At 33.5% G+C, this 27936-nt stretch overlaps 1 protein-coding gene and 1 non-coding gene across 6 annotated transcripts in view; both read right to left on the reverse strand.

Moving 5' to 3' along the window:
- NLGN4X (neuroligin 4 X-linked) overlaps positions 1-27936 on the reverse strand; it is a 159891-nt gene that overhangs the window by 55970 nt on the left and 75985 nt on the right. For 3 of the 5 annotated variants that reach the window (XM_012569616.5, XM_030280448.4, XM_030280444.4), the window contains 2 exons: positions 11306-11365; positions 7641-7793 (listed from right to left, as the gene is read on the reverse strand). In XM_012569616.5, coding sequence (XP_012425070.1) covers positions 7641-7793; positions 11306-11365 — 213 coding nt within the window. The remainder of the gene's footprint in view (positions 1-7640; positions 7794-11305; positions 11366-27936) is intronic. The other 2 variants (XM_072933716.1, XM_030280464.4) reach the window with 1 other exon arrangement.
- Positions 27655-27738, reverse strand: MIR1397 (microRNA mir-1397). Its single transcript, NR_105659.1, has one exon. It is a non-coding gene; the product is annotated as a microRNA mir-1397 (primary transcript).

Consider the following 27936-nt stretch of genomic DNA (forward strand, 5'->3'; position numbering starts at 1 on the left):
ATTCTGAAAAATAGCAGAAACTTCCATGCACCAAGATAAGTGATTGAAATATTCTTTCTTTAAAAACAGATTTACAGCATTTGAAAATGAAGATAAGACCATTTCAGAAAGAAACAATCTTGAGTCTAGCATTGTAGAGGCCATGTGCATATATATAAGCAGATACAAATTGCCATGAGCCGCTGGTTGTGGTTGTATAGAAAAAAGCAATTATTCTCCTGTCACTCTATTGCTATGAAAAAACAGATTTTTTTTTTCTCACTCTGTAATCCACATTAGCAGAAAAGAGAAATCTTTTGCGCCTTTGAGAAGTCATCAATTGAAGCAATGTAATTTTTCCCGAGAGCAAGGGAAAAGTAAAGATGAAATTAGGACCTTATGAGTCATAGCTTTTTCTCTCTTCTATTTTGGGAATACAACATCTGTAAGCTACCCTTTATTCAAGGATATTCAGAATTGAATTCCTTGTATTTTTATCAAGGACTAATCCAACTCCTTGATTAAAAACAAGAGCAGAATGTATGTTTAACAGTAACATAAAAATGACACACAGAAAATGTGGGATTTTTCTTGGTTGCTGGTTTGGTTTGTTTCCCCTTTGTCCAAGAAACAAGAATTCTCTCAATATTTTCTGGTAAAAGGAAAATTATAAAGAAGTTAAGGTGCTTTACAGCAAAATCTCTTAGAAGTTTACAGTAGCTAAATCATTTGTATCAAAACCATGAAGTTTTAATGGCAGTATTTCACCCTGAAGGATTCTCAACAGAAGAAAAATTTCACTGATTATATCTTGCTGGGGACTAATGCAATCCCACTGAAAGAATAAAGGCATGCAATTTTCCTCATGATTAATTAATCTCAATGTGATACTTGGTTGTGGGCTAGACAATATCTGTAAATCAATGTATTATTTATTACCTTCTTATTTGACCAAAATATCTTCTGATAGAAACACAACTAGTCATTACAGATGAGATTATAACAGAGACATAATGCAGTTAGGTACCTACTTGCTAATAAAATGTGGAAATACTTTCAAGGAGCACTTGAAAATTCATTTACTACTCATTTCAAATATTTACACTCAGACTACTTGTTCTACATGGAACAAAAGTGAAATGTGAAAAATCATACCTAAATTGTTTCAAAAGGAGTCACACACTTGAGTAAATGTTAAACATTGTTTTAACATTTCTAGCAGAAATGAAAACGCAAACTTATTCATTATATTTACAGAAATTGGTTTTGTTTCTTTACATGGCTAGAATCTGACTGTATGCAAATTATGATTGTATGAGTGTAAAGTTAGATACCTTCTAGTTCTAGTCTTGTCTCAAAAATTCTCTGGAAGTATTTATTTATTTTACCTTTTCCCAGATCCCAAAGTGGGGTACTTAGTTTTAGGAAACATACATAATACAATCCACAGATGGTGTGAAAATGGAGAGCAGAAAAATGGAAAATTCTTAAATAATTTTGTCCTTCTCACTTTTTCAACAGTAATTATATTGCATCCAGTACTGTTATGCTTTCTTCTAATCAATATGAGCTTTAAATGAACAAGTACTATCACAGGAGACTTGACACCAATAAAATACAAAATGACACATTATTTTGATTTCCTAAATGGAAATCATAATTTTCAATTAGAAAGCAGAAGTGAAAAGATGAAAATGAGTAGCCTTTCTCAGCTGCTAACCTTTATCTGCAGATATCTATTGAAGAATGCACTTAACATCCATCACCAGAAAGCTTTAGTCATTTAATATTTTCAGATATTTTACAGAGGCTTTTGGAGATATTAAAGCAAAAAAAATCCATCTGTTCTAAAATGGAAACTCCAATACCACACTGGAAACATGGCTTTAGCTCTCTATACTGCATATTCATATACTGTGTTAACATGTATTGTAAGGCAGTAAAGGTATTTTGATCCTTCAGTATCTGCCAGACTCTAATTGCAAGGAATTATGTGGGAGGTATAAAATAATTCAAGAAAAATGTATTTGTGTTGTGCTATCCTTCCAACAGCTGGTGAACTCATGCATCTTTTAACCACTGCAAGATGCTCCCCTGTCTCCTTGTGAAAAACCTATGACCTCATACACACAATATTGCCATTCTGATTATGTTAACAGGTTAATTTCCAAGGGGTGGTTAGATTAAATTACACTTTTCCTTTTTTCTTTTTTCTCTTCTAATTTCTGCATAAAATATCATCTCTTACAAAACTATAGATTTGACATGTATTTCTTTTAGTCAGCCGGAAACTTCATAATAGTGTTAAAAGCATGTCTCTCACAGTATCTTTCTGGATAACATGTCCTGCACACAACTGGGTAAACACAGCATGCATTGGGTTAGTAACTGGCTCAGGGATCAAGACCAAAGGGTCCTTTTACACTGTCTTGAAGCTTTTTGATCTGTTTTAATATCTAGGCTATGATAAAAAATTATAAGACCATGCTCTACTGTCATAGTCAACTGGGCCAATCCATCATGCCTGGATTTTGTTGCATTTAGGTAAAAAGAACTCTCTGTCAAAAGTTTCTTGCTAAATTCCACTTTTGACAATTACATTTCAACAAACAATATACCTCATTTTAGAAGCTCTTTGAGTCTACACATAGCTTCTGATGACACTGTTACTTAAGCATTTGTTGCTTCTGATATTTGAAATGGAAGAGTCTAAATCAAATGGTATATGGATAGAGCTTATGAGCTGCATTGCACAAACACAACTTCTGTGACTGTAATAATATAATTAAAATATAATATAAAAGGAAATTTTACCAAAAGCAAAAATAAAACAATTAAAGATCATATTTGCAATGTTTACAAAAATATGTTAGTAGTAGTGGGATTGACAGGTGTTATTCTGGGAATTTAGGAATTACACTGAACTAGAAAATCAGCTATGAAAATTAACATTAGATAACAAATTGTTAGCCAACTGAGAAGAAACATGAGAGACCAAACTGGTCAGGAACTCTGCATGAACCTTAGAGATGTGAGTGAGGCAATGTAGAGAAGCTTGTATTGGCTTCAAAAATAGAAACAGTCACAGTAGCATAAATGAGTCTAAATAAACCTCCTTTCTGTGTAAGCATGAAATCGATTTACTTAGCACACTCCACCTCCTGGGTCATTCCCATGTTTTATTAGCTCTGGCCTTTTCTACCAGGAGACCACCTTAAGTTTCCTGTACTAGTGGAATCACACACACTGGATGTAGAGAAGGGCTATCCAGAGGCACAAAGATTTTGTTTTGGATTTGGATTTTTTTGTTTAGGGAGGGTGTTTTCAGGTTTACTTTCTGCTGTTATACAATCTAAACAGAGATTCTGCACATTGAAATCTCACCATGAGACAAATGATTCAGGTCATGTCTCTGTAAAGCACCACTGAACATAAATCCCTCTTTAGTATTTTTCCCGCCAACATAATCCTGAAAAAGGCACTAAAAGAGTGCTTATAGCTGTGTTGGAAAGATGTTGCTACTTCTAAAAGCATATCCACAAAGACTAAGAATGTAGATACTTTGAGCAGTATCTAGACTGAGTGAGCCAGGTCATTCAAACCATTCCATTTTTTGTAACACTATAACATACTTTTAATTAGGATATCTATTTTCCCTCCCACTCTCATAAATTTCTATTATTTTTGATAGGTAATTCTCCAAATAGCTTTGGAATTTTGAAAATTCAACTCAGTTTTTGAAAAATTTATATGTATAATAACAAGTTACACAATGCTCAAAGCATGTAGTGAGGACTGGGGACCACCATGGGATTTGGTACTTCTGTGTTTTACAGTATTGAATTTTTCAGTCTACAGGAGCACTGGCTCACACTGGGATAACTCAGCAGTTTCATCCAGCTCCAGTAGCATCTTCAGTCCTCACTGTGGTGAGGCATGAGTGAAAACAGAAACTGCCTAGATGGGCAGAGGCAGGATCGTCACAAGCCTTGAAGTGCACAAATAATTAAACTCAGTACCACAGCACCCCTCAAACAGTGACCACTACAATAAGTAGTGTAGTGGTCACTGTAGTGGTCACCCCTCAAACAGGGACCATTACAATAAGAAAATGTTTATTTTTATTTTATTGTCGCAAAAGTATCCTATTCATGGAATGTATTTTGATAAATGCATATTTATACTTGAAGGGAAAATATGGCCTTCTAAATAACAACAACTCATATTATTGCTGCATGCATTCTTGGGGATCTAGAAGTATAGGAAATTCTAGAACAGAATGAAAGACAGAGATAATTAAAAAGTTGGAAAGTCTTGGGCCTATCTGTCTGCTCTTTTGTCATGGTGCTTCTTAGAAAGAAAGAGAGATGAGGAAACTATTTCCAGAGCATCTCTGCAGTCCTCTAAGACAGGGAGTACAAATAAATATTGTTCAGTGCACAATCTAAAGGCTTATATTTTACCCATATGCAAAGAGAAACATAGACATGAAAATGTTTGTCTCTATGATTCTGTTAAAATGTTTTATAAGCCTGAAAGTCATGATGTTACATCTACATTTTAAAAGGGTCTTTTCTGACTCAGACGTCTGTTTTTCATTTACTTTAGACCATAATTTTTAATTTCTCATTTGCAGCCATACTTTCGGGAAATGGAACCAGGAACATATATCCTAGGAAGAAGACAAAGATGCTGTCCAGATATGTAGGGATGGGATTAGAAAAGTTAAAGCACAGCTGGAGCTTGGCAACGAATATGAAGACTGGCTAGAAAGGCTTTTACAGATATTCTGCTTAGAAAAGGAAAATGTACTTCCCACAATAAATAAGGCAAGAGAACTATTGAAAAAGGCAATGAAGAAGTTTGAGGCACTAAAACATTTTTTTTGCTCCTCGGTTTTCACTGGTATTCTCTCTTCCTCCATCTGTCGACTCCCCAAATTTTCAGGCAGAGATTGGGGGTGTTAAGTCTCCACCATTGCAGTAGATCAGTTTTCAGATCACCCAAGGAACCTGAGCATACAGAAGTCCATGGGATCCAATAAAAAGTCTTGAGGGAAATAAAAGATGCAGACACTAAGCCAACTTCCACCATATGGAGCAGGTTGACTAGAGAAGTTGTTGATGCTTCATCGCTGGAAGTGTTCAAGGTGAGGTTGGATAGAGCTGTGAGCAAACTGATGTAATCCCTCCCATTGCATCAGGGTTGGACTGGATGGTCTTGGAAGGTCCTTTGGAACCCAAACCATTTCTTGGTCCTGTGATTTGTCTAAGATCATCCAGTGGCTATCTGTGTGGTCCTAATACTTTTTCTATCTACTGCTATTAACAACACGCCATAGACTGAAAAAAAAATAATTTAATGTGCCTCAAGAACAGTACTAACATTTATGGAGAGTATATGATCCAGTATTCATGCCCATTCAAGTGAATTTTCCAGAGAAATTTAGCATCTTGTGCAATTCAGCACTGTGATCAATTTGATGTATATTGCTTTATTACAGGGTGAGATAATAGCAACAGAATTACGCATCTCTGTCATTAACAACAGGTTAGTATGTGACTTTGCGTATGCACTTACAAATCAAACACCATTGAAACACACCAGATTCACAGAAATAGGACCTTCAGTAACCCAGACTAGAAGAAAGGGATACAAACAGTGTTAGTATTCAAACTGTATGTCATACTTTTCTAGGTCTTATGAATAGCCATGTTTGTTTTATACGTGGCTGTTTTTCTGAAAAAAAAATTGTGTTTTCTTTTTCTTATTTTTTAACTCATGAAGCAAGTCAAAAAACCATGGAATTCACCTAATATCTTCCAATGTCCTAATGAGCTCTCAATAATCACATTTACATTTCACCAGGAAGAAAAAATGTAAATATGTTCATAAAACAGAATTCTTCTGATCTTAAAAATGCACACATTTTTTTAATATCTTCTGCTTTTCTAATTCAAACATAGACTTTTGTAATAAAGAATAAATTCCATAGTGTCTTGAAAGTTACATTTGCCACTGTTGAGAAACAATATTTAATGTCAATACACATATGTATTTTTCCTAATCCATTTAAAATCCTGAGTCTTATTCTTTTTCTGTTTCTCATATAAATGTCCCTATTTTTTGCCTTTTTCATGAATGGCACAATTAAAAAAAAAAAAACATTCTGACTCTTTCTTCTATTTTGTTTGTTTTCAATTGAAATACATAAAATATGAGTTCACCAATGCAAATATTGCACTTTCCCCTTTAGATTTATAAAATACAGAGCAGCAATGAAGCATTTTAACCCAATAGTGGTTTACATCCATCTGTATCCTTCAACACTGCTAGTTTTAAGAAACCAAGAGAAAATTTTTTAAAGAGGTGCATTAAATAACCTTTTTTTACAGATAAATAACTACCAATATTCTGGGTATACATGTTATTTGAGAACAACCAAAACAGTAATTTGTTTTCTTGTGTCTTCTTTTTTTTTTTTTTGTCCTTTTGTTTGCTTGTTTTTTTGTTTGTTTTTGTTGGTTTTTTGTGTGGGTTTTTGTTTGGCTGGTTTACTTTGTTTTTCAGATTTTTTTTGTTTATTTGGGTGTTTCTGAATACCAAGACTGAATGCATAAATATATCAAGATATCTTTTTATATTTATGGCTTTAATTTTAAATCTCTTTCCATCATAGAAAAAAAAATATTCTTTTGTATTTAATGAATACTGAAAATCAGGGACAAAAACCAAAATTCTCAGTACTCAGAAGAATTATAAAATTGTTGAAAAACAAGAACAGCATGAACACATAACTCAGCAATAGAAAACTTTTGTGTTCCAAAACAGTACCTACCACAAAAATAGATCAGCTTTGCTATTACAAAAAGCAAGATCAAAAGTCCTTGTAAAAAGACACACAAACAAAATTACTGTACCTTACCTTGTGTATCCAAAATTCCAGAAATATGAACTTTTGAGCATTCTGTATTCTATTCTATACAAACTATAGCCTCTTTCACTAAAATAACAAATATTTCTAATATCTTCCATTTTCTGCCCTTTTTTAGATTTTATTTTTTCTACGGAAAAGCAGAACCTCAAAAAATAAATAAACCTTATTTTGGGCAAAAGACAAATCATGCTATGCACCATGATTATGGAGTTTCTTATCCTTTTGAAGATAATGTCACTGTACTCCTTAAAACTCCTTGATTGCCTGTAACCCACAACACAAATTCCATCAGTGTAATTTTTAATTTTTTTTATTTTTTTTGTATGCATCTCTAAAACCAATTTGCACACAAAATTAGTAAATACAGATAAATAGTAACACTTTCCTTCTTTTGCCATTGCCAACTCTTTTAAAACTGTGAGGACTCATTCTTGATTGACTTTCTTCTTTTTTTTTAAAACATGGATTAGAAACTATTTAAGAAAGATATACCAGTTATCAAAACATTATACATTTCCAGTATATTTCTTTTTAAGCTGAAAGCATCAGAAATAATGGAGTTTAGCCCAGTTTCCATAAAAAATGGACAGACTTCAAAATCCATCATTGAGATTGTTCTGTTTTAAAATCAAAACTGAGCCAAATATCTATTACTGATCAGCAGAAAAATTCAGCAATCAAATATTTCTGTGCAAATATTTTTATGGAGAAAAGAGTGACTTACCTAAAACCCCCAGCCTGTAATTGATAGTGACAACAATGACATTTCCATAACTTGCGAGAATGCTGCCATCAATCATATTTCCAGTACCTTCCATGTAAGATCCACCATGGATGTAGACCATAACAGGTTTCTTGCTGTTCTGATCGTGAATGTCTGAAAAAATTCAAGTAAGGAAAACACAATAAAGTAATAAAAGCATAAGGAAAATGGCATTAGCAATTTTTAACAGTTCTTACAATAGTCTTAATTACCTGCTATGTTTTCAATGTCACCATCCCTATATCCTTTAGCTTACACAGTTCAGAACCATCCTACAAGCCTAATATTTCTAATTTAAAATTTCAAATACAATTTCCTCTAAAATGGTCTCACTTCAAATGCATTCAGTATTACAGGAAATTTAATTTAAATAGAAATGTCTTAAAGCCTAAAAAACTAAAAATGAAAAAATCTTGGTTTCGTTAGAATATGCGGATTCAAATATATACCAATTTAGAAATATCTGTGCATCTAATAATAAAATTATAGTAATGATCCATACTTTCCCAATTCTCATGGGACATAATTATTGAAATTATGTTCCCAATAGTTCAGTAAGATATAAAAGCAAAAAAACCTAACTGTTCTGGTAGAGGAAAACATAGTAGACTGTTCCTTCTTTTAAACAGCCTAGGAGTTAATAGAGAGGATTTATGTGAATTTATGGCCCACATTTTTTTGTATTTAAATCTAATTATGTCTTTTGCGTTGCACATTTCCTGGAGGTAGCAGCTAAGCCTCAAAGAACAACTTTGAGTTAATGGTATTGCTGATCTTTTGTATCGGTAGAAAATTCCTGGCTACTTTTAAAATTATAAACAGCTGGGTCTTTAAAAGAATGTGAAATAAAATTGAGAAAAATTTTAAAAATTATAAAATAAAGTTAAATGAAATTGATATTACATATTTCAAAGTGAGCTATACAGATGCGCAAATCAGTGATTGGGGTATATTTGGGAGCAGGTTAATCTAAAAAGTTTGGCTCTTGATGCTAGTGATGATTCAGAATACCTTAATCTGGAATTTATGTTCTCTACAAAAACAGCGTGAAGAGAGTTTAAGCTCCTTTCTAAAGTAGAAGGCAATTCAGCAAGCTACCATTAGATATACAAATCTTCTATAAATAATTTAGGAATCAGAGAACTTCTTTCAACTATATAGCATATTATACAAGGAAAAGCAGAGCCTCTGATTATTCAACCAGCTTTCAAAAATAATCTTTTGGATAAGCATGTACTGAAGAGTGGAGAAGGGAGATAGACAAAGAAAAAGCTGATCTAAATACCTACAGGTGAGGGATCTACATTTGAAAACCTTGCAAACATCTTCCCTCCCCTCAGGTTGACTAGAAAATACTGAGATAAAAAATGTGATCATCTATGAGGTATCAGATAGTCAGTATTTTATACATGTGGAACTAATTAGAGTATATTTAAAGGTAATTTTTTACTATGATATTCCTGTGTCCCACTTTTGCTTTACTCATATGTATACTTCAAATAGCACAAATTTCCAGCTGAGTTCGGGAATGTCCAGGCTGCCATATAAACTTGTCAGAGTTTAAGGCTTTTCATTGATTCTGCCTCCTTTCCGTGAAAAGATATATCCTTACATGTTGTATTTTAAATTATGTACTTGAGTAGCAGAACAAAAGTTTTTGTGATAAGATCTTTTTAATTGTTGTGACTATAAGAGTAGGACAGCAATTAAACAGATCATTTAAAGCAATGAGGTGCGTTCTAGATCTATTTTTTTTTTGTCAGCATTTTCAACAAAGTACATAAAAGTGCTTCTTCTCTGAAGGCACAGTTAAGACCTCAAAAAACCTGAAAGCAGCAATTATTTAACATAATTATTTGTGTTGCTGAATAACCTTCCCTTCTCTACACAAAATCTCATGGCACGTTTTTTTTGCATTTAATCTTTTCTTATTACTTTATTCTACCTCAGGGTTGAATCGTTCACCGATGAAGTCAATAGAAGGTTTCCCCTTCCTCTTCAATGGAAACATTATTATTTTCAACATAAAGGAATTAACTCAATACTTTATATGCTTAGATCTAAAGTGGATACCTTTGTTAATAATGAAATTCTAACATTTTATAAATTTTAAAAAAGATTTAATGATAATGTGCTCATAATCTAGTATTTATCTTGATTTTTAAAGCAACTTTGGTTTTGCCTGTTATTTGTCCTTTACTTTAAAATTAACTTCAGAATTTGGTATAGAAATAATAATACCATTGTTTGGAAAAAGCATAAGTTGCACAGAAATAGGAAGGTGATAATCAGAAAGCAACAGAATAATTTTAGACTACTCTGCACAGTATTTCTGTGTAGTAAAAAAGGTGTAATAAAGGCGCAATTCAACAGTGAAAGTGAGGGAGTAGAGGGCAACCAGTGTGGATGAAAGACCTGAGGTTTTTATTATAGTATTTTATATACAGACAGAGTAGCTACAATAGACCTGAACTCCCAGGAAAAGAGGTAATAGTATCCTCACTGTGGTGTGCATGATTCTAAAGGAAATAGAGAGGTTTCAAAGAGATGCTTCAAAGTCATTTGAAATTTTGTCAGATGAGAAAAAAAACAGGAAAAAAGACATGGAATAATACTTTGGATTGGCCAATCCTGAGAGGATTAATAAACATGTTTCTTTGAAGCCAGACCAATGAACTATCCAGGATTTTTTCTTCTCATTTAATGTGATTTTTTTTTTTCTTAATTTGGCAAATTCATGTAAACTGACAATGTAACTTTAATAAAAAAGAAGGGTGAGAATAGGGGAAGATTTCATGACTTTCTATTTTGATGCATCCTAAATAGATTTGTTGCATCAAGGCAAGAAAAAAAATCGTTTCCATCTAAAACTTTTTTGGGGTACCTCACTGTGAACTTTTTAGCATTTCCTTTCAGAAAACCCAGTCCAACTTTGAAAGAAGTCAATGAAAATGATTGTTACTGTTTTCAGTGGGAATGTGGTCAGAGTCATAATGAATGCGTCTCAGAGGCTAGCTGATTACAGCGGAAAAACAATAAAACATCAAGAGCTTCCTTTATTTTTGTGTCCTGAAATAAACCACATCCTGTGAGAAAAAAATATAAATAAGTAAATAAAAGTCGCAAAGACAAAGCACAATTCAACTGTATCAATGTACAGCATGTGCACTGGGGAAACAGTGGAAGTGAAAGGAAGGATATATGTGAGTTTTTTCATGAATTTCAAACAAGTGAATATACAAAATGTGTAGGAAGGAAAAGAGCACATGCATGTTTTAAAATTCAATTTTCTCAGCCTAAGAAAGAAAAGAGGGAAAAAAATATGCAGTTTCAAATAACATTTATTTTACTCATTTTACATATATTTAGGAATAAATTTTACACCTATGTCATGGAGGAACTGCAGTCATCTATATGCTAATTTAGATTTTAAAAAGAAGAACAATCAAAGCAAATTCTAAAGAAGAAAATAAAGAAGCACACTGATGTGAGCTTCTGCAAATAAGGGACTAAAAATCATGTTGAAATAACAGCAATAATAATAACAATGATCATTCTTATTATAACAAAAATTGAAAAGTTCATGTTCATGCATCAGGGTCAGGCTTTGAAAAAACAAAAAATACCTTCATCTTCACCACGATCATTACTGGTTATATCATCTGCGCTTTTCTTTGTGTTGGCTCCTGGGATCATATTGAGGAGGAGAATAAAGGGAAAAAAGAGAATTCAAAACCAGCAGGTTCTCAAAAATAAAAAACCACTAGTACAAAAAATTTAACAAAAATATCAAAATCTGTTACTTTTGAAATTGAAAAACAAAAAAAGATGCAAACTGCACATAAACATAAAATGTCAAGAAGAACAAATTGAAAATATTTGAAAAAATGTATCATATTCTGTGACAATGCAGTACTTTAGTTAAAAGTGATTTCTTCAAAAAAAAACCAAATTAATGTGCTATTAAAAAAGAATAATATAAACAAAAATATGTTAAAAATTACAAAATTATGTTTTTACATAAGAAATGCAATTTTTAAAATTCTGCTCTGTAACCCTGAGGACATTATGCCTTGAGTTACTTTCTTCAATAACTTAACATTTTGTTCATCCTTATTAAAATTTATTAAGAAATAGCCACAACCTGAATTTTGGATGGAAACAATGCAAATAAAATGATCATTTGAGTTTTACACAACTTGATTTGACCAAAGACCAACTTAGAATTTAATCTTGCTTCCCATATGAGCAAAAATATATCTAAAACAAGACTGTAAACAAAAGTGAAATAAAATTGATTTAATCTCTATTCATGAAATTGGTCCAAAACCAGCCTTGGCTGAAAACATACCACATGTCACGCTCTTTAGAAAAACCTAGAAATTGACTGAAAACAATTACTTACCATAATAAGGAACTTGCATTTCTTTGTTAGAAGACTGAGTGAAGAATGTATTGTAATTTGTATTCAGTGTGCTTTCTTAAAATACTTTTAAGTTGTACACATGCACACACACACAGGCACACACACACATAAACATTTATGCTCATACGTGTCACAGCCTGTGCTTATGGAAGTAAGAGGAAATAAGCATAATTTTCAAAATCCTCATCCTTGGGCAATACTTCTGTTTTCTGACTAAAAAAAATAAAAATGCACCAAGCTATCCTTGCACCTAGCATTCCATTATACTGTACTTACTCCCATAGCAAGTAGCCCTCTGTAATGTAAACAGAGTGAATTAATAAGGAGTGAAACATGAATAGGAAACTCAATGTATAATTTAGCTTAGAAATTAACATAGCTACTAAAGAAATAAAAATAAGCCTGCTAATCATTATTTTCTTGAATTTTCTTTATTTTGAAGTGTATTTTCAATACATGCTGAAAAGGAACAGTATACTTAAACTTGTTTATGTATGAAGTTTAAATTTGTAACAGATAAATCATATTTAAATAAATATTATTTACTCTTCTTGTTTTCCTATTTAAATTCTACTGTTAACTATATTTATATCCCTCAAAATCCAAGGCTTCAGTTAAATCTTAGTCCGTGATTGCAAGACAGAATGTCTTTATTATTACTAAAGTATTTAAGAATTTTTAATATATACAGTTTTGGGATCACTGTACTAGTTTATTTTCTTCCTGATACACATTTTCTACAGGCATTTTCTGGAAGCACTGCCACTATGTATGCAGTGATGATGATTAGTGAACGAAAATGTGAAAAGTAGTGACTGATACTCTATCTCCACATAAAGTCTCCATCTTTGATGCTGTTTTACAAAAGTTATTGTTCATGCAGTACACCAGTGGATTCAATATATATATCCAGTACAAAATTAACTAGGTAAAATGTCTCTGTCAATGAAATATAGATGTTCTCCTATCTCTATTTTCTTTCAGAAGTAATAGATACAGGTTCATAATCTCAGCCACCCTCTGCGTTTTGTCCTTTTATTCAATATTATTCCAAATTACTTCTAGCTCAATGAAGGTACAATACTTTCTCAGGTGATACACAAATAAAGTTAATTTTGTATTTCAATAAACTAGGTACTCATCCTTGCCCTTAAACTATTTTTGATTAATGTAAAATATTAATGAGAAATAGTTATTTATAGGAAATGAATACATATAGACATAAGTTTGAATGTACATAACAAATTTCAATACTCATTTCCCCAGGGAGGTAGTCTTTTAATTGTTTGTTAAAAAGATATTATCATAATACGGCAAATATAAAATCAAGTACCACATATTCTTTATTTTTGTGAATTAAAAAATATCAAAATCAGTGTGACCCTATATAGGCAGTACTTGTAGACAAAAACTGTGTCTACAATTAGGACTGTAATCCCTATTTCAAGTGTTTTTGAGTGAAAGAAGTAGTTGTGTCCCAGAACATTTTAGTTTTGGTACTATTCACCCCAAACTCTTCAATACACATATCAATAACATATTGCAAGGATTTTCTTTTTAATGTGCTTCCAGGTATGACACTGGCTCAGCGTACTTCTGAAAAAAAAACAATGCAAGTGTAATGAGAATTTGGAAAATGTGCTCACATCATGCTATTAGATGTATCACCTAACAAGGTATGTGACATAAGGTTATCTGTAATATTTGAAACACCCCTTTTTCATTTTTTATGTTCTTCAAAGATGTAAAATATCATGTTGTAATCCATTTACAGAAGAAATTGCTATAACTTAGTATGTATTTATTTACAATGTGAGTGGGAATGCTGTTTCTCATACATGTTGTGAAACAACATTTTCCTATTGGCAACTGGAATACACTTTTGTAACTAAGTTCTTGGGTTTGAGAGGATTTTATATTCATTCTGAGATCTGGTAAAATGGATTACATCAATGAATTCTCAAACCAGGTTTTGTGCTCCTATCACATTGACTTTTTTCATATTATGCATACCAGCCATAAAATTGTTATGTAATTGTTATGGCTGAAAAAGATCATCAAATCCAACTGTGGCCCTAAGTGCCATATCTCCATCTTTTAAATACCTCCAGGATGGTGACTCAGCTGGACAGACTGTTTTAATACCTAACCATCCTTTCCACGAAGAAATTTTTCCCAATATCCAGTTTAAGCTCCCACTGGTGAAACTTGAAGCCATTTTCTCTCACCCTATGCCTTGTTACTTGGAAAAAGAGACCAAACCCCGGTTGGCTAAAAACTTCTTTTACATAGCTTTAGAGAATGATAGAATATGAGCTTCGTATTCTTCAAATGAAACAACTCCAGCTTCCTCAGCTGCTCCTCAGACTTGTGGCCAGACGCTTTTCCACCCCTGCTGTCCTCCAATAACAGAGCACTACAGTGCCTCAATGTTCCCCTTGCAGTGAGGGACCCAGAAATGAGCACAGGATTTAAGGTGCAGACTCACCAGTGCCGAGTACAGGGGGACCATCACTGCCCTGGTCCTGCTGGCCACACTATTGCTGATACAAGCCGTGTGAGTGATACTGTTAGTGTGAAATAGTATGCTTCTGGAAGCTTTTATTTTTGAAAGATTCATATAATTTTTCTAAGCAATGCTCCTAAGTATTTTAGGTGGTTTTGGAGCTACTGAAATAATTACAACAAACAATGAAAACTGTTCTCCTCAGACTATCTCACACAGAGAGCAAAAATTTGAAATTTCCAACCAAACCAATGTTATGGTTTTTTTTTATTAAAAATGTCAATTTATTTGTCCTTCAACTTCTAAAAAAAGATGGTAATCCCTGTCATAAGATAAAAAAGTTGCTATGCCTCTAAGCTTAGTTTAAGGTTGCACTAATGTCAGAGACTGAATGGAATCATAACTCAGAAACTCCCATTGCTCAGAAAAATTTGCCTGCCTGCAACAGCTGATTGTCCCACAGAGCAACACTTCCCCCTGCTTGGGGGCTTCTTTTGTGTGTTCAGGACCAATTTTTTCCCCATATCTCATATTCTCCTTATCCCAAATCACAGGAGCAGCAATTTTAACCTTCAGTTCCCATACACCAAGAAAACATAATCACTGTATTATAGGATTTGGCCCTTCTGCAGTCTAAGAACTGTTTACTTATTTATCCCACATGAAACATGGATGGTAAATTTCAACAGCAACCCAGGATCCAGCAGTAGTAGTAATGATCTAGTGCATTAAAAACTGAATTCCCTGAGTATCTCTACTGACTAACCTGGTGTTTGACCAGAGTTCCCTGTTTTTAAAGTTTGTATTTCACTTTTCATGATACTGAAAAGTAACAGAAAAATGTTTCAAAATATAAATAGGATGGGAATTTTTTTCCTAAATGGTCAAGGCTAGGAACCACTTAATATGCTGAATATTCTGCAGATAGCATAAATCTACTAAAGAATACATTTGTATAAATGTTCATTGTATTTTATAAAAATACTGTTAATAACAATTACTAGAAAAATATGTAACTTTGTAATGCATATATTAAAGGCCAGGTGACCTCTTTCCATTTGTCCTACAATTCTATTCACTTCTGAGTGAAAAGAGCATGGTGAAATGTATTACTGAACTTTGTCAAACCTCTTTTCAGAAGATTTTTGTCTGCCAGAAACTGCTTCTTTTTCACACAGGCACACACACATGGGCACACACAAACACACACACACACACACACACACACACACACACACACACACACACACACACACATATATATATATGTATATATATGTATATACACACACACACACGTGTATAAACTGCAGACAATATGGTCATAACAAAGAAGGGTTTCATGTGGGCTACTTTTTCTCCCCTGTAAGAAGCACTACTAGCAATGAAGTTGTAAACATTGAGTCAGCAAACATCTCTAAAAGGTTTTGATTTTGAAATGCTGATCAATGTGTTAATAAACTATTAAAAAGCAGTTGATTTAATTTATCTACGGATGTACAGTCACTTTGTATTCCCAGAATATTAATGCACAAATCTATCAAAAATGAAGAAGTCACCCTGCTGAAAGCATGCGCTCTGGCTCACATTTCCTTTGCATAATGAACAAAAAACTCATTCAGAAGCAAATTTTATGGTTTTGTAAGTTGCCCCAGTTGTACTGACAATTTATGCTACGTCTTCCTCCATTTAGATAATATGAATCACATATATGTAATATAGGCAGGTGCCATGCATGTAGTTTACCAGGCTTGCATATTAGGTATTCAATCTGAAGCCTCTAATGGCTGAAAAAAATCATCCACAACTGCTTAAGCTGATGCCATTTCTTTGCATTTTATATGCAATTGCTCCATCTGTCACACACCTTTTGACCCCATTTAAATTTGAAAAAGGGCTCAGTTTTCAGAAATCACACAACACATCAGTTGTATGACCTCTCTGTTCCACATAGCACATGCTTAACTTTCTGGAAATTTCCAGCTTAAAACAGATTAATACAGGATTTAATAGTCATTATCTCAGTGATACGTCTTATTTATGCATTTCTATTATTTTAATAGAACTCTAAAGGTCTTGTTTTCTTATCCCATGAAAACTATTATAATTTTACAATTAGGTCGTCAACAGTTCATTACAGTCTCAAGAGAGCATTAGTACAGCAAAATTTAATTTCAGCATTTCTCCTAAGACTGGTTGGAAAACTTTGCTTTGATTCTCACCTAATGTGCAAGACTCAAGTCATTTAATGTCCAAAAAAAGGGTTCCATCACTGGCACAGTTTGGCTGCCCTAAGACTGTACATGACTCATCCCTATGGCCAAGGTTCTCCAGCTACCTCTATAGTTGTAACAAGAAGTTCTAATTTGGCAGCTTAAGAAAGATCAAATGAGGCATTTGACACTTTAAATAGAGTGGAGGAAAATTATTATCTGGAATTTCAGCTTGTTAAAATGACACAGAAATGACTGTGGATGCCCTATGTTAGGAAAGCTCATAAAGGCAGGCAATATACCTTGCTGTTTACCTGTTGTTTGAAAGTCTGTTCATTAATCAGAGAAAGAAAAATATATTCATATAGCCTAAATTTAAATAACTATTATTCTTAACTCTTTACGGAATAATTGCAACATTAGTGTGTAACTGTGTGTGAGTGAACACATGTAAGAAAATATGTACACATAAATGCACATGGAAAAGCTCTGTACAGATAATCAACTTCCAGAAAGAAACCAGTTTTATCTTCTGGCACTCCCTTCCCTAATCATGTTTAAATTTAGTTATAATACATCAACGATGTGCATAACTCCGGCAAACACCCATACTTAATTATTTCAGCACAGTTTTTAGCCATAAATTAGATGCCTTCCATCTCTTTCCTTAACAATATAAATATTTATATTCCTACTGTTCTAGGTAGTTTTGAATGTGAAATTCAATGAAAGCTCAGAAACTTGCTTAAATTTGTCTGAGTGAAATGTATTTAGTTTTAATTCCTATATTATCTCTGAATAGCAGAAGAAAATTATTAAAGTAGCCATTATTCTAATGCAATTAATAACAACAAAACAAAACCATTTGGGTTGCAAGTGCTAGCTTGGTAAAGCAGCAACTAAGGAACATGCAAAATAATTGAATTCATGCTCTTAATCACTACAGCTGCAACATACAAAAAATTTATTTGGAGTCCAGAGAAAACACATAGATATTGTTTTATATTGTTGTTGTAAAAAGGAAATGTTCCTTTTCAAGAAAAGAGAATTAAAGGACAATTTTGTTTGATATTCATCATTGGATGGACTGTAAGGAAGATCAGCTGAAATCCCTACAGTTTTGTGTTCCATGCATTAGCGAGGATTAAATCAAAGATAAAATGCTGTTTCACAAGCCTTTTCAAATAATTTCAGAAAACAAATTAAAAAATCTGTTGAAAACTAAAAATTCTGAGGTTGAAAAAGAGGTTGCATGAAAAATATGGATTTATTTTATTACCTCAACTCTGTACTCTATGTTGCCTATAGGCTTCAGTTACATAAAAAGGTTTTTCCACTATACTTCTATAGTATACTTCATAGTATACTTTCCTATATACTTCATTATTGGAAACTAAGCAATGTGTTTTTGTGTTTTAAGAAGATTGTTAAAAAAAGCTCTGTGTTGAAGATAAACACTGACACTTATAGTGTACACATGGTATGGTTACTGAAAGAAACACACCTAAATGTTATTACTTTTTCCAAAAATATTTCCATTTACCTAAATTGTATTTATTCATTCTGGAAAAGAATTTATAAAAGACTAAAATTTTTATTTTGACCCTGTTAGTTCATTTTAGCAAACTTCGTACTTCCTAAAATTGGTCTGAATAAAAGTTACCAAGAATAATAATTGTTAAAGCTATTGAATTAACAGTTAACATATTGTTTTCATTCATATTAGTATTAGTAAAATTATTATTATTTTAGAGGAGTCATAACTAAAATAGAAATGAGGTAACCACATCAATTCATTATTAGTTTTTATAAGGGTTTTTGTCATGCAAGTTACACCACAACTAGAACTTACCATCTTCTAAATATAGTACATTGCTTTGACAAAACAATCCATAGTGGCTCAAAAGAAAGAGAGCATTGTGAAGCCTATCCTTTCAGTGACCTCTAACAGATAAAAGGAGTATTTCTTGCACTTCCAGTGTAACGGAATCTGCTTTATATGATGGAAAATTGGACTAAGCCTGCAATGCTTACTGATTCAATAATGAAAGACTAATTAAAACCATAAAACTATCATATAGTTAAATTAATTCCAAAAGAAGCACATATTTTTCTGAGCATCAGCTGAAACACTGTCAGTATGAAAGCATAGGAGTGACCTCAAATAGCTGACATTTCTCTGCTGAAGTGATGCACTTGTGAAAGCGTGAATGTAGTAAAGCTGTGTCCTAGATTCAGCTAGGATAGAATTAATTTTCTTCACAGTAACTTGTACAGTGTGGTATTTTGAATTTAGTATGAGAATTATGTTGATAATACACTGATGTTTTAGCTGTTACTGAGTAATGCTTGCCCTAAGTCAAGGATTTCTCAGTTTCTTGCTCTGCTGGTGTGCAAGAAGCCAGAGGAGCATGGCCACATACTGGTAGGATCTGTAAATCCCGCTGCAAATATTAATAATGCACTGTCAAGTCAGTGAGAGTAAGACGAGAGCTGAGTACAATTAGCTGCAGAATGGAAAAAAATTTTGGAATTATGAGTACACTGCAATTGAGTTGCCAATAATGTATATGACTTCTAAATTAGAAGATAATTTAACATTTATTATTTGTCAAAATTCCCAAGCCGAGAAGCGACTACACTCTACTTAATGTAGACAAGTAGAATGTGCAGAAAGAATTCACTAATGTTGACTTAATACTACCCATTACTAAAGGGTGATTGCTTTCAAATACGCTTAAGTAAGTTCCTGTGTGCCATTTAAAATGACTGTGAATGAACCTTCTCTGCAGACAACTGAACATGGCAAGCACAAACTCTGCTTTTGGTGAAATTGTTTGTGCAAATTCTCCCTTTGGGCATTTGCAGGCACCACTGGAAGCTGTGAACTGAATAATCAACTCTTAAGAATACATCTAATTAATTGATGCAGCTATTTAATTCTTCATTTTGAAGACTAGTTCAATTTGTGGTTGCCGTTGGAGAATTCAGAAAGTAACTGTGTTTGTTATGCCAGTAGATCCTGTGAAACTCTGATTTTATCCCATTATGATAGATAATATTTTGGCACCATATTTCGATGTCTTCTGGATCTTTGGCACCTTAGCTATTTGGGAATCTTGAGTGTTAGTTACAGGTAAATAGAAGGTCCATATCAGACATACAATGGAGATAAAAGCTTTTTTGGGTTTTTGGGTTTTTTTCTGGTAGGTTACTTTTGTTTGATTTTGGCATATAGCCATGTTTTCAGGTTTTTTTCTCTACTACATTTTAATGACATCTTCATCTACAAATAATAACGCAGTAAATCTTACTGGGATTAATTAGTTTATTAGATTAATTAGCCAAACCAGCTAAACAATTAGATTACCAAATTACTAAATTGCTAATAAAAAGAGTATACATTTAAAAGATTGAATAGAATGTACTATAGCTATTTGTGGGAAAATCAGATCTAAGTTGTATATGATGAAAAGTTTACAATGTGAAATATGAATATTTAATTATTCTAATACTTTCCAAAATAGTATGGTTTCCCTAGAATTGAATAACAGATGTATAGGAAAAGATAGAACATTGAATATTAAGTTCATCTAAATATTTTATTCATTATTACTCAGTGCTGAAATGTATGTGACTTTTCAAAACAGAAATTAGTGTCCTTATCCCAAACAACTGGCAATAAATTTTTCATATATATACCAATATCATCTTGGCATGATGTTTTTATTTTCACAGAAAGATTTTAGGAAAGAGGGATGAGGAAGGGGAAAGCACAAACAAAACCTGTAGCATTCCATATTATTTACACTTTAACTGCTTTCAAGCATTAGTTTTGGGTATATTATGAAGCTGTGATATTTTATCTATAATACTAAAGAAGAACACAGACCATTTTGATTCAAGCATGCTATATAATTATTAATTATATTAAGCTAACTTCAAAACTGGTGGTAAGAATCGTGATTTAAATTCAAAATTCAGCAACACAGCATTGAGCTCACTAGTATCTGATCCATCAAAACTCCATTATTTGAAAATATCAGTTGGTTTTGAATAATATGTGCACTATATACCTGTGCTGGTGGAAAAACCTTTTATCTATTGAACAAATTGGATGAGAACTCCAGCATCTCATTTTGGCTTTCCATTTTGCAATATTACAGGCATAATTCACATTTTGTACTTTCAGTGTTTTGCGGCTCATGCTTTATTCAAAATTTAGAAAGGAATAACAGTGGCTTGTCAATTATAATTATCTGACAGATGTAGGAAATTTGAAGCAAGTAATAAAAAACCCTTTTTGATGTAAATACTACATGGCAAGTGCCATTTGATACAACACAAGATAATGGAATGATATAATATCAGTATTGTATAATAAGATTTACTATTCCATCTGAAGAAAGGCAAGTTAAATTTTGCATTTTATAAGAATTATATATGAACTACATGGAATTAGATGTGAAATAATACAGCTTATGTATGCAACTACTGAGAAATTGAATTGCTGTCATCTTTGACTAAATATAAGTAGTTCTTGTGAAAGCAACAGGTCAAGTTTTTCTTCTTTTAATTTATTTAAGCAATATTATTATAGATGTGCTGATGTTATTCGTTGTCATATGCACCTTCAAGTCTTACAGAAAAAAAAAAAATTGTTCTGTATTTGTATTCAACTGAAGAAGAGGGCTGAATGTTTCCTTTTCTCAATCAGTGCAATTTACAATTTAAAACACCTACCATCTCTTTGAGGAAATTAACTATAATTGGCAGTTTTGCTCAGGAAAATAAAACACAGAGCTTGAGTCTGTTAAAGGTCACTGACAAAGGGATTTAACGAGGTTTTCTGAAGGTAAAATTGGCAAAACATCAGTCCAAATTATACCTGCCTGTATGCTGTTGTTACTCTGTCAGTCATACCAGGACTGCAATACACTTACATTAACAAACCAGAACTGGCACCACAGCCAACTTTTCTACCAATAATGGCAACAAGAAGAAGGTGTCAGATGAACAAACACAGCAAAAACAGATTGCTGCGATCAAATCTGTCAGGGTTTCCTCTTGGCACCAACCAAACCTCCTCTCCAATGTCAAAGTCTCCTGACAAACATCACGTGGTGTAGCAGATGAATTTACCTGTGCCTTGAAACTCTCCCCTCCCCTCCTCTCCCCTCTAAAGGACACTCAGTCTCTGCCAACTGTTTTTCTCCTGAGGCATAATTTGAAAGGAACAAAAGTACCAGGTGAAAGGTGATTTTTGTAGTAGTTGTTCCTCAGGTGGACAGCTGCCAAAAGGCAAATTCCATTAGTTCCGCTGTATGTGTATGTGGTTGTACGTGTATGTCTGACATTTGCCAAGTTCTCACACTCTTTTTAGGCTTTCATGCCTGTATCCTTTAGCAACAGAGGAAAAAATCTGACAATTTCCTTTGCACTGTGTTTTGCTTTTCAGGCGTCACTGTGGGTAATTTCCTACTTCTTACCAGTAAACCCTGATAAAATTAGCCATAGAAAGTGGAGAAAGGAAAAACAATCAGTACATTATGCCTGACTAATCCAGTGTCCTTCCACGATTCTTATGGGATAAGGGAAAAGCTATGTCATCTCTCTCTGATTCTGAAAGGTCTCTTGTGTGGTTCCCTATAACAATCTTGCTGATAAACTGGGGAGATAAACAATTGATAGAAGGGCTATTTAGATGGATTAGGAACTGACTCCATGGCTGCTAAAAAAATAGTCAACAGCTAATAGTCCAAGTGGAAACCAGTAACCCGTGGTGTCCCTCAAGGGTCTGTGTTAGTACCAGTACTATCAGCAACACAGTGGGATTGAGTGCACCATCAGCAAGTTTGTGGACAGCACCAAGCTGTGTGGTACAGCTGACACATGGAAGAGAAGGGTTGCCAGTCAGAGGGACCTTGGCAGGCTGGAACAGTCAGCCAGTGTGATCTGCATGAAATTTAATGAGGCCAAGTCCAAGGCTCTGCACTTGGGTCTGGACATTCCAGCATCAGTAGAGACTGGTGAAGAATGGATTAAGAAGAAGTCCTGCAGAGAAAGATTTTGGAATTATGGGGGGTGAAAATATTGGACATGAGATCTCAGTGTAAGCATGCAACCCAGAAAGCCAATCTAAATCTTGGCTGCATAAAACCAAGCATGTTCACCACTACTGAAGGCTGTGGGTTTATTTTGCATGTTTTCTAAAATCTATGACACAATAGGTTTGGAACAAGTTTAATAATTCTTGCAACAAATCTATTATGGAACATTCTGCAAAAATGCATATAGATTTCTGTGCAAACGTTCTACATTTTAGCATTTCAAAATAAACTCCTGCTGTCATCCATATTTTAACTCTGGTGATATAATTTTCCTCATGATCAAAGTGCACCGCCCTTCTCAGTCCCATATTGACTTTTCTGCATTTCATTTTAGTATCTCATTTCACAGGTCTCTACAAAAATTTCCCTTTGAAGCTTATTACAGATTTTTGTAAAAAGCAGCAATTCCGGTAACAACCCTTAATTTGTGATTAAGACTATTGCCTTTGAAAATAGATTTCAAATTCATTAATATCAGCAGTAGGGTACAAACAAGAGCATTAAAGTAATTGATAATGTTCCCTCTCTCAGGAGTAGCTCTCAGATCTTCACACCAAAAAACCAACATCCGCTGTCAAGTTATTTTCTTCCAAATCTTCCTTCTTTCCTTTGAATGTTTTTGCATCCTCTGACACCATTATTTTTCTTTACGGTGGTTAAGCTTTCTAAACTGATGTTCTTATATTTTCCTTACACAACTTGATTTGTCTTCTCCCCCCTCATTTTTTTGTGTCATTATGTTTTAATTTGTCCATTAACTTTACCCTAGGATCATGATTAACTACCCACAATATCTAGTTTACTACATCTGCTTGTTTTGGTTAGGGTAGAGATAATTTTCTTTCCAGTAGCTTGCCTGGGTTATGTTTTGGATTTGTGCTGGAAACAGTGCTAGTAACGCGGGGATGTTTGAGCTGTTGCTGAGCAGAGCTTGCATGGCCAAGGGCTTTTCTGCGTCTCGCCCCACCCTAGTCCACCAGCGTGGGGGCCGGGGGTGCACAAGGAGCTGGGAGGAGACACAGCGAGGGACAGAAGACCCCAACTGTCCCAAGGGATATCCCCCACAATATGGCTTCATACTCAGCACATAAAGCAGGCATGAAGGAGGAAGGCAGGGGGATGGTCAGTGGTGACATTTGTCTTCCAAAGGCACTGTTACACGTGATAGATCCCGGCTTTCCTGGAGATGGCTGAACAACGGCCTGCACATGCGAAACAGTGAATGAATCCCTTGTTTTGCTTTGCCTGTGTGCACAGCTTTTGCTTTATCTATTAAACTCTTTATCTCAGCCCTTGAATTTTCTTACTTTTACCCTTTCAATACAATCCTCCATCCCACTGCAGGAGGAAGGAGTGAGCATGTGAATGAGCTGGCTGGGATTTACCATGACAACACCCTAGAATATTAAAATTAATTCAATCTCAACCTCTCTTCAGTTATTCTCCATCTTTCAGCATTCAGTAATAACTGAATGCTATTGCAGTTTTTCTGACTCAATTCTTGTTAATATCACCTTGTTCTGCCCTCTTTTTCTTCTCTAGGTGTCTACTTTTACAAGAAGCAACAAGACAATATTCATTTCTCTTAGAGTAGTCAGGAATTAAAGATGTATAAAAGAGAGTTAAACAAGCCACATTTTGATAAACTGAACTGTCAGAAGAATAATTACTACCACCTATATCCCTAGATGCATTAATTACAAAACAGTATGTTATTCCCAAAAAGGGATTGAGAATAAAATTATTGATTTGTCAGTGAACTGCTTCAGTGACTAATTAAAATAAATTACTATAGGAGATTAGTAAGACTATATACTATACATATTAAAATCGAAGAAAAAGTTACTGTAGGCTAAGGAAAACATTCATCATAGAGCATTTATATACATACACAGAAAATAATCTATAGCTCTTATTTAAAGAAGTATCATTCTTTTATCTGCTAGAAACATTGATTAGAAAAAAGAAGTTGATAAAATTTACTTGTATTTTCAAAAAAAAAACCTTTCATAGAATGTTTTCCATGAGATATTGAGAACACAATTATTTACAGATAAAGAGGTAATGTCATGCATTAAAAACAAAATACACAGGGTATGTTATATTGTAACCAGAGGTCAATTTTCAAACTAGCAAAAGATTAATGGTCTATTAAAATATTCTGTATATTAATCTGAGGTTGTTTAATATTCTGTTAATGATCTGGAAAAGAGGATGAATTATCATATTGTAAAATTTGCCAGGCACAGAAACTACATGAGCCAAGGCTAGAAAAAATATTAATATGTTCAAAGATAATTTATAAATCTAGGGAAATGAGGGAGCTATGCTTTTTAAACTTAGGGAGCTATGTTTTATAACTGAAGCTACACAATCTACATGCCTGTGAAATATGAGCTATTTACTCTGCAGTCTGTGGAGATAAGCAATGAGACAATTTGAGAGAGTTGCATACAAGGTATACTTCTTTCGCCTTTTTTCTTTCTGAATAAAAAGTAAACAACACAGAGCTGGACATACTTCTAAAGTAGTATGTTTAAAAACTAATAGTCATCTACAGTGGAAGCAATAACTGGAGCCAGATACAGGATTGTTAGATTCCAAACTATCCATAACTTCCAGAGAAAAATACTTGGGCATTACTCTAGTCATAGCCATGAGAACCTTAAAAAAATGCTAAATGCACCACCCAGAATATCAAAGCACAGCATGAAATTATTCTGAAAATATAGAAATATTGTCCATCAATGTATAATAACCAGTCATAGCAGGTTTTATCAGGAATTATATATTTACATCCAGATTCTTTTTTACACAGAGTATAGCAGAAAGTCTTCCATCAGTACTCTATATTACTGGAAGACAAAAATTATTTTGTATGTGAAGAGATTCTGTTAGAGCCCTCAATTACATCCAGAGATCAGAGAAAAAGAACTATAAGATTGTTGAGTTGTTCCTTTATAGAACTCATGTTTGAAGTAAGCCAATTTTTCTGTGAAAACACAGTGTTGAATTCCTTTAAAGAATTGAATATATTTAAAAGCCATTAATTGTTAACAACTCAAAACCAATAAATGCTTTAAAAAAGTGACAAAGGCATAATACAATAAAATGCCAAATATTTATTAGCACTTGGTACTATTATTAGCATTTAAGTATGCTACAGCATATATCTGGCACCAACAACTCAAAGGCAAAACACACAGTTATGTCTCATTTAACTGAGATAAGAAGTACTGATTTGTGTTCACAATAAAAGTTATGGGGCAGAGATGGTAAATTGTGTGTTTCATGGCATAGATCAATCACCACACTCTCTGGCAAGAAATCACAGAGAAGCTCAGTTCATAAAGAAGTCCCTTGCACGATCAGGATTCCTTACTCTGATGCATGAGAGGACTGATAGTTTGAAAAAAAGAAACACAATAAAAATATTTTGTGCAGTCCTAAAACACTTTCAACCTCAGTTTTTAATGGTGCTGTGGAGAAAATTTACTTTTATAACAACATAATTATTTAAGATGTGGTAACAGTGAAATGCTAAATTCATACAAGGATCAAAAGCACATGCTAAGTTGATATTAGTATCAAAGAAGGACTAGTTACCGTCCCTAGTTTTAACAAAAGGGTCAGAGAATACCAGAATTAAGCTTCCAAAAGGGTTGGTTCTGTTCTTGTTGATTTTATTCAACCTTTAAAGTTTCCTATATTATTTGATCACACTAGTTTCATCTTTATGGTCATAAAAGGAATATTCTATTAGGGGATAAAATGACGGCCTCTCTTCACCCTTAGAAAATTACACATGCTTCATATTTTTCTTAAAATAGACTTTCGCAAAGCATCAAAGCCAATCACACAATTACTTGTACACAAGTGCATAAAAGAATTGCATTTCAGTTTCTAAGGTTAATTAAAATTTGCAGTACATATGCCTGCTAACTTAGTTTCAGAATGGACGCTAATAAAAGGAATGTACAAAAGTCTGTCCTGAAAGCAGCAATGGGAATAGGAAGCCATTGTCACAAGACAAATCACCCTAACATCCATACAGAGGACAGGCTGAACTGATTCAGAGCTGCAGTGATGCTGCAAAAAATGCACCCAGTTTTAAGAGAAATAATTTTTTCTAAAAAGCCATGAGCCTGGCACAGCTTCCCACATGCAACCTGCAGTACAATTCAAATGTGTTTCACCCTGTGGTTTGGCTACACAGTTTTAAAATAGGAATAAATAATTTTTACCCTTAAGACCTGTGAAAGATTTTTAAACATAGCTTGACTACTTTTCTTCTAAATTTTCATCAGAAATCTATGACAACTGACAGAGAGCAACTGTACCTATATATATACACAAAGAATTAAAAAAAAAAAAACATCTCTTTTAAGGATTGAGGCTGCATTGCTTGTAATTAGAAGGGAAAATATTATTATAACTAAGGATAAGAATAAGAATAAGAATAAGAATAAGAATAAGAATAAGAATAAAAATAAGAATAAGAATAAGAATAAGAATAAGAATAAGAATAAGAATAAGAATAAGAATAAGAATAAGAATAAGAATAAGAATAAGAATAAGAATAAGAATAAAGTAAGACATGAGAATTCATAGACTCACAAGAGGGATTGGTTATTAACTGCTAGACCATGAATGACAGTACATTCCTAAAAATGAGCAGAGGGAAAGAGAATGCTGATGTTTCTTTAAATCTCCAATGTATCACGACGCTTACATCATGCTGCGTTGGGTTACATCATGTTAGGACTAGTGATGTAACCCGTCGCAATGCAATGCACACATCGCATTCAGTCAGCACTTTTTCAGCCTGTCCACATGATCACCGTGGCCAAGAGAGGTTTGCTTCAGTTAATCAAAATCATTGTATTTCTGTGGTATTTATGGTTGGTCATGAATAGAAACATTCTCGGCTTAAGAAAATGCAGGAAGGAAAACAGAACTAAAAAGCATCCTAAATATAAGAAAGACAAATGTGTAAAACATG

The sequence above is a fragment of the Taeniopygia guttata genome, chromosome 1 (assembly GCF_048771995.1).
Source record: "Taeniopygia guttata chromosome 1, bTaeGut7.mat, whole genome shotgun sequence".
In the NCBI taxonomy this organism is placed as follows: domain Eukaryota; kingdom Metazoa; phylum Chordata; class Aves; order Passeriformes; family Estrildidae; genus Taeniopygia; species Taeniopygia guttata.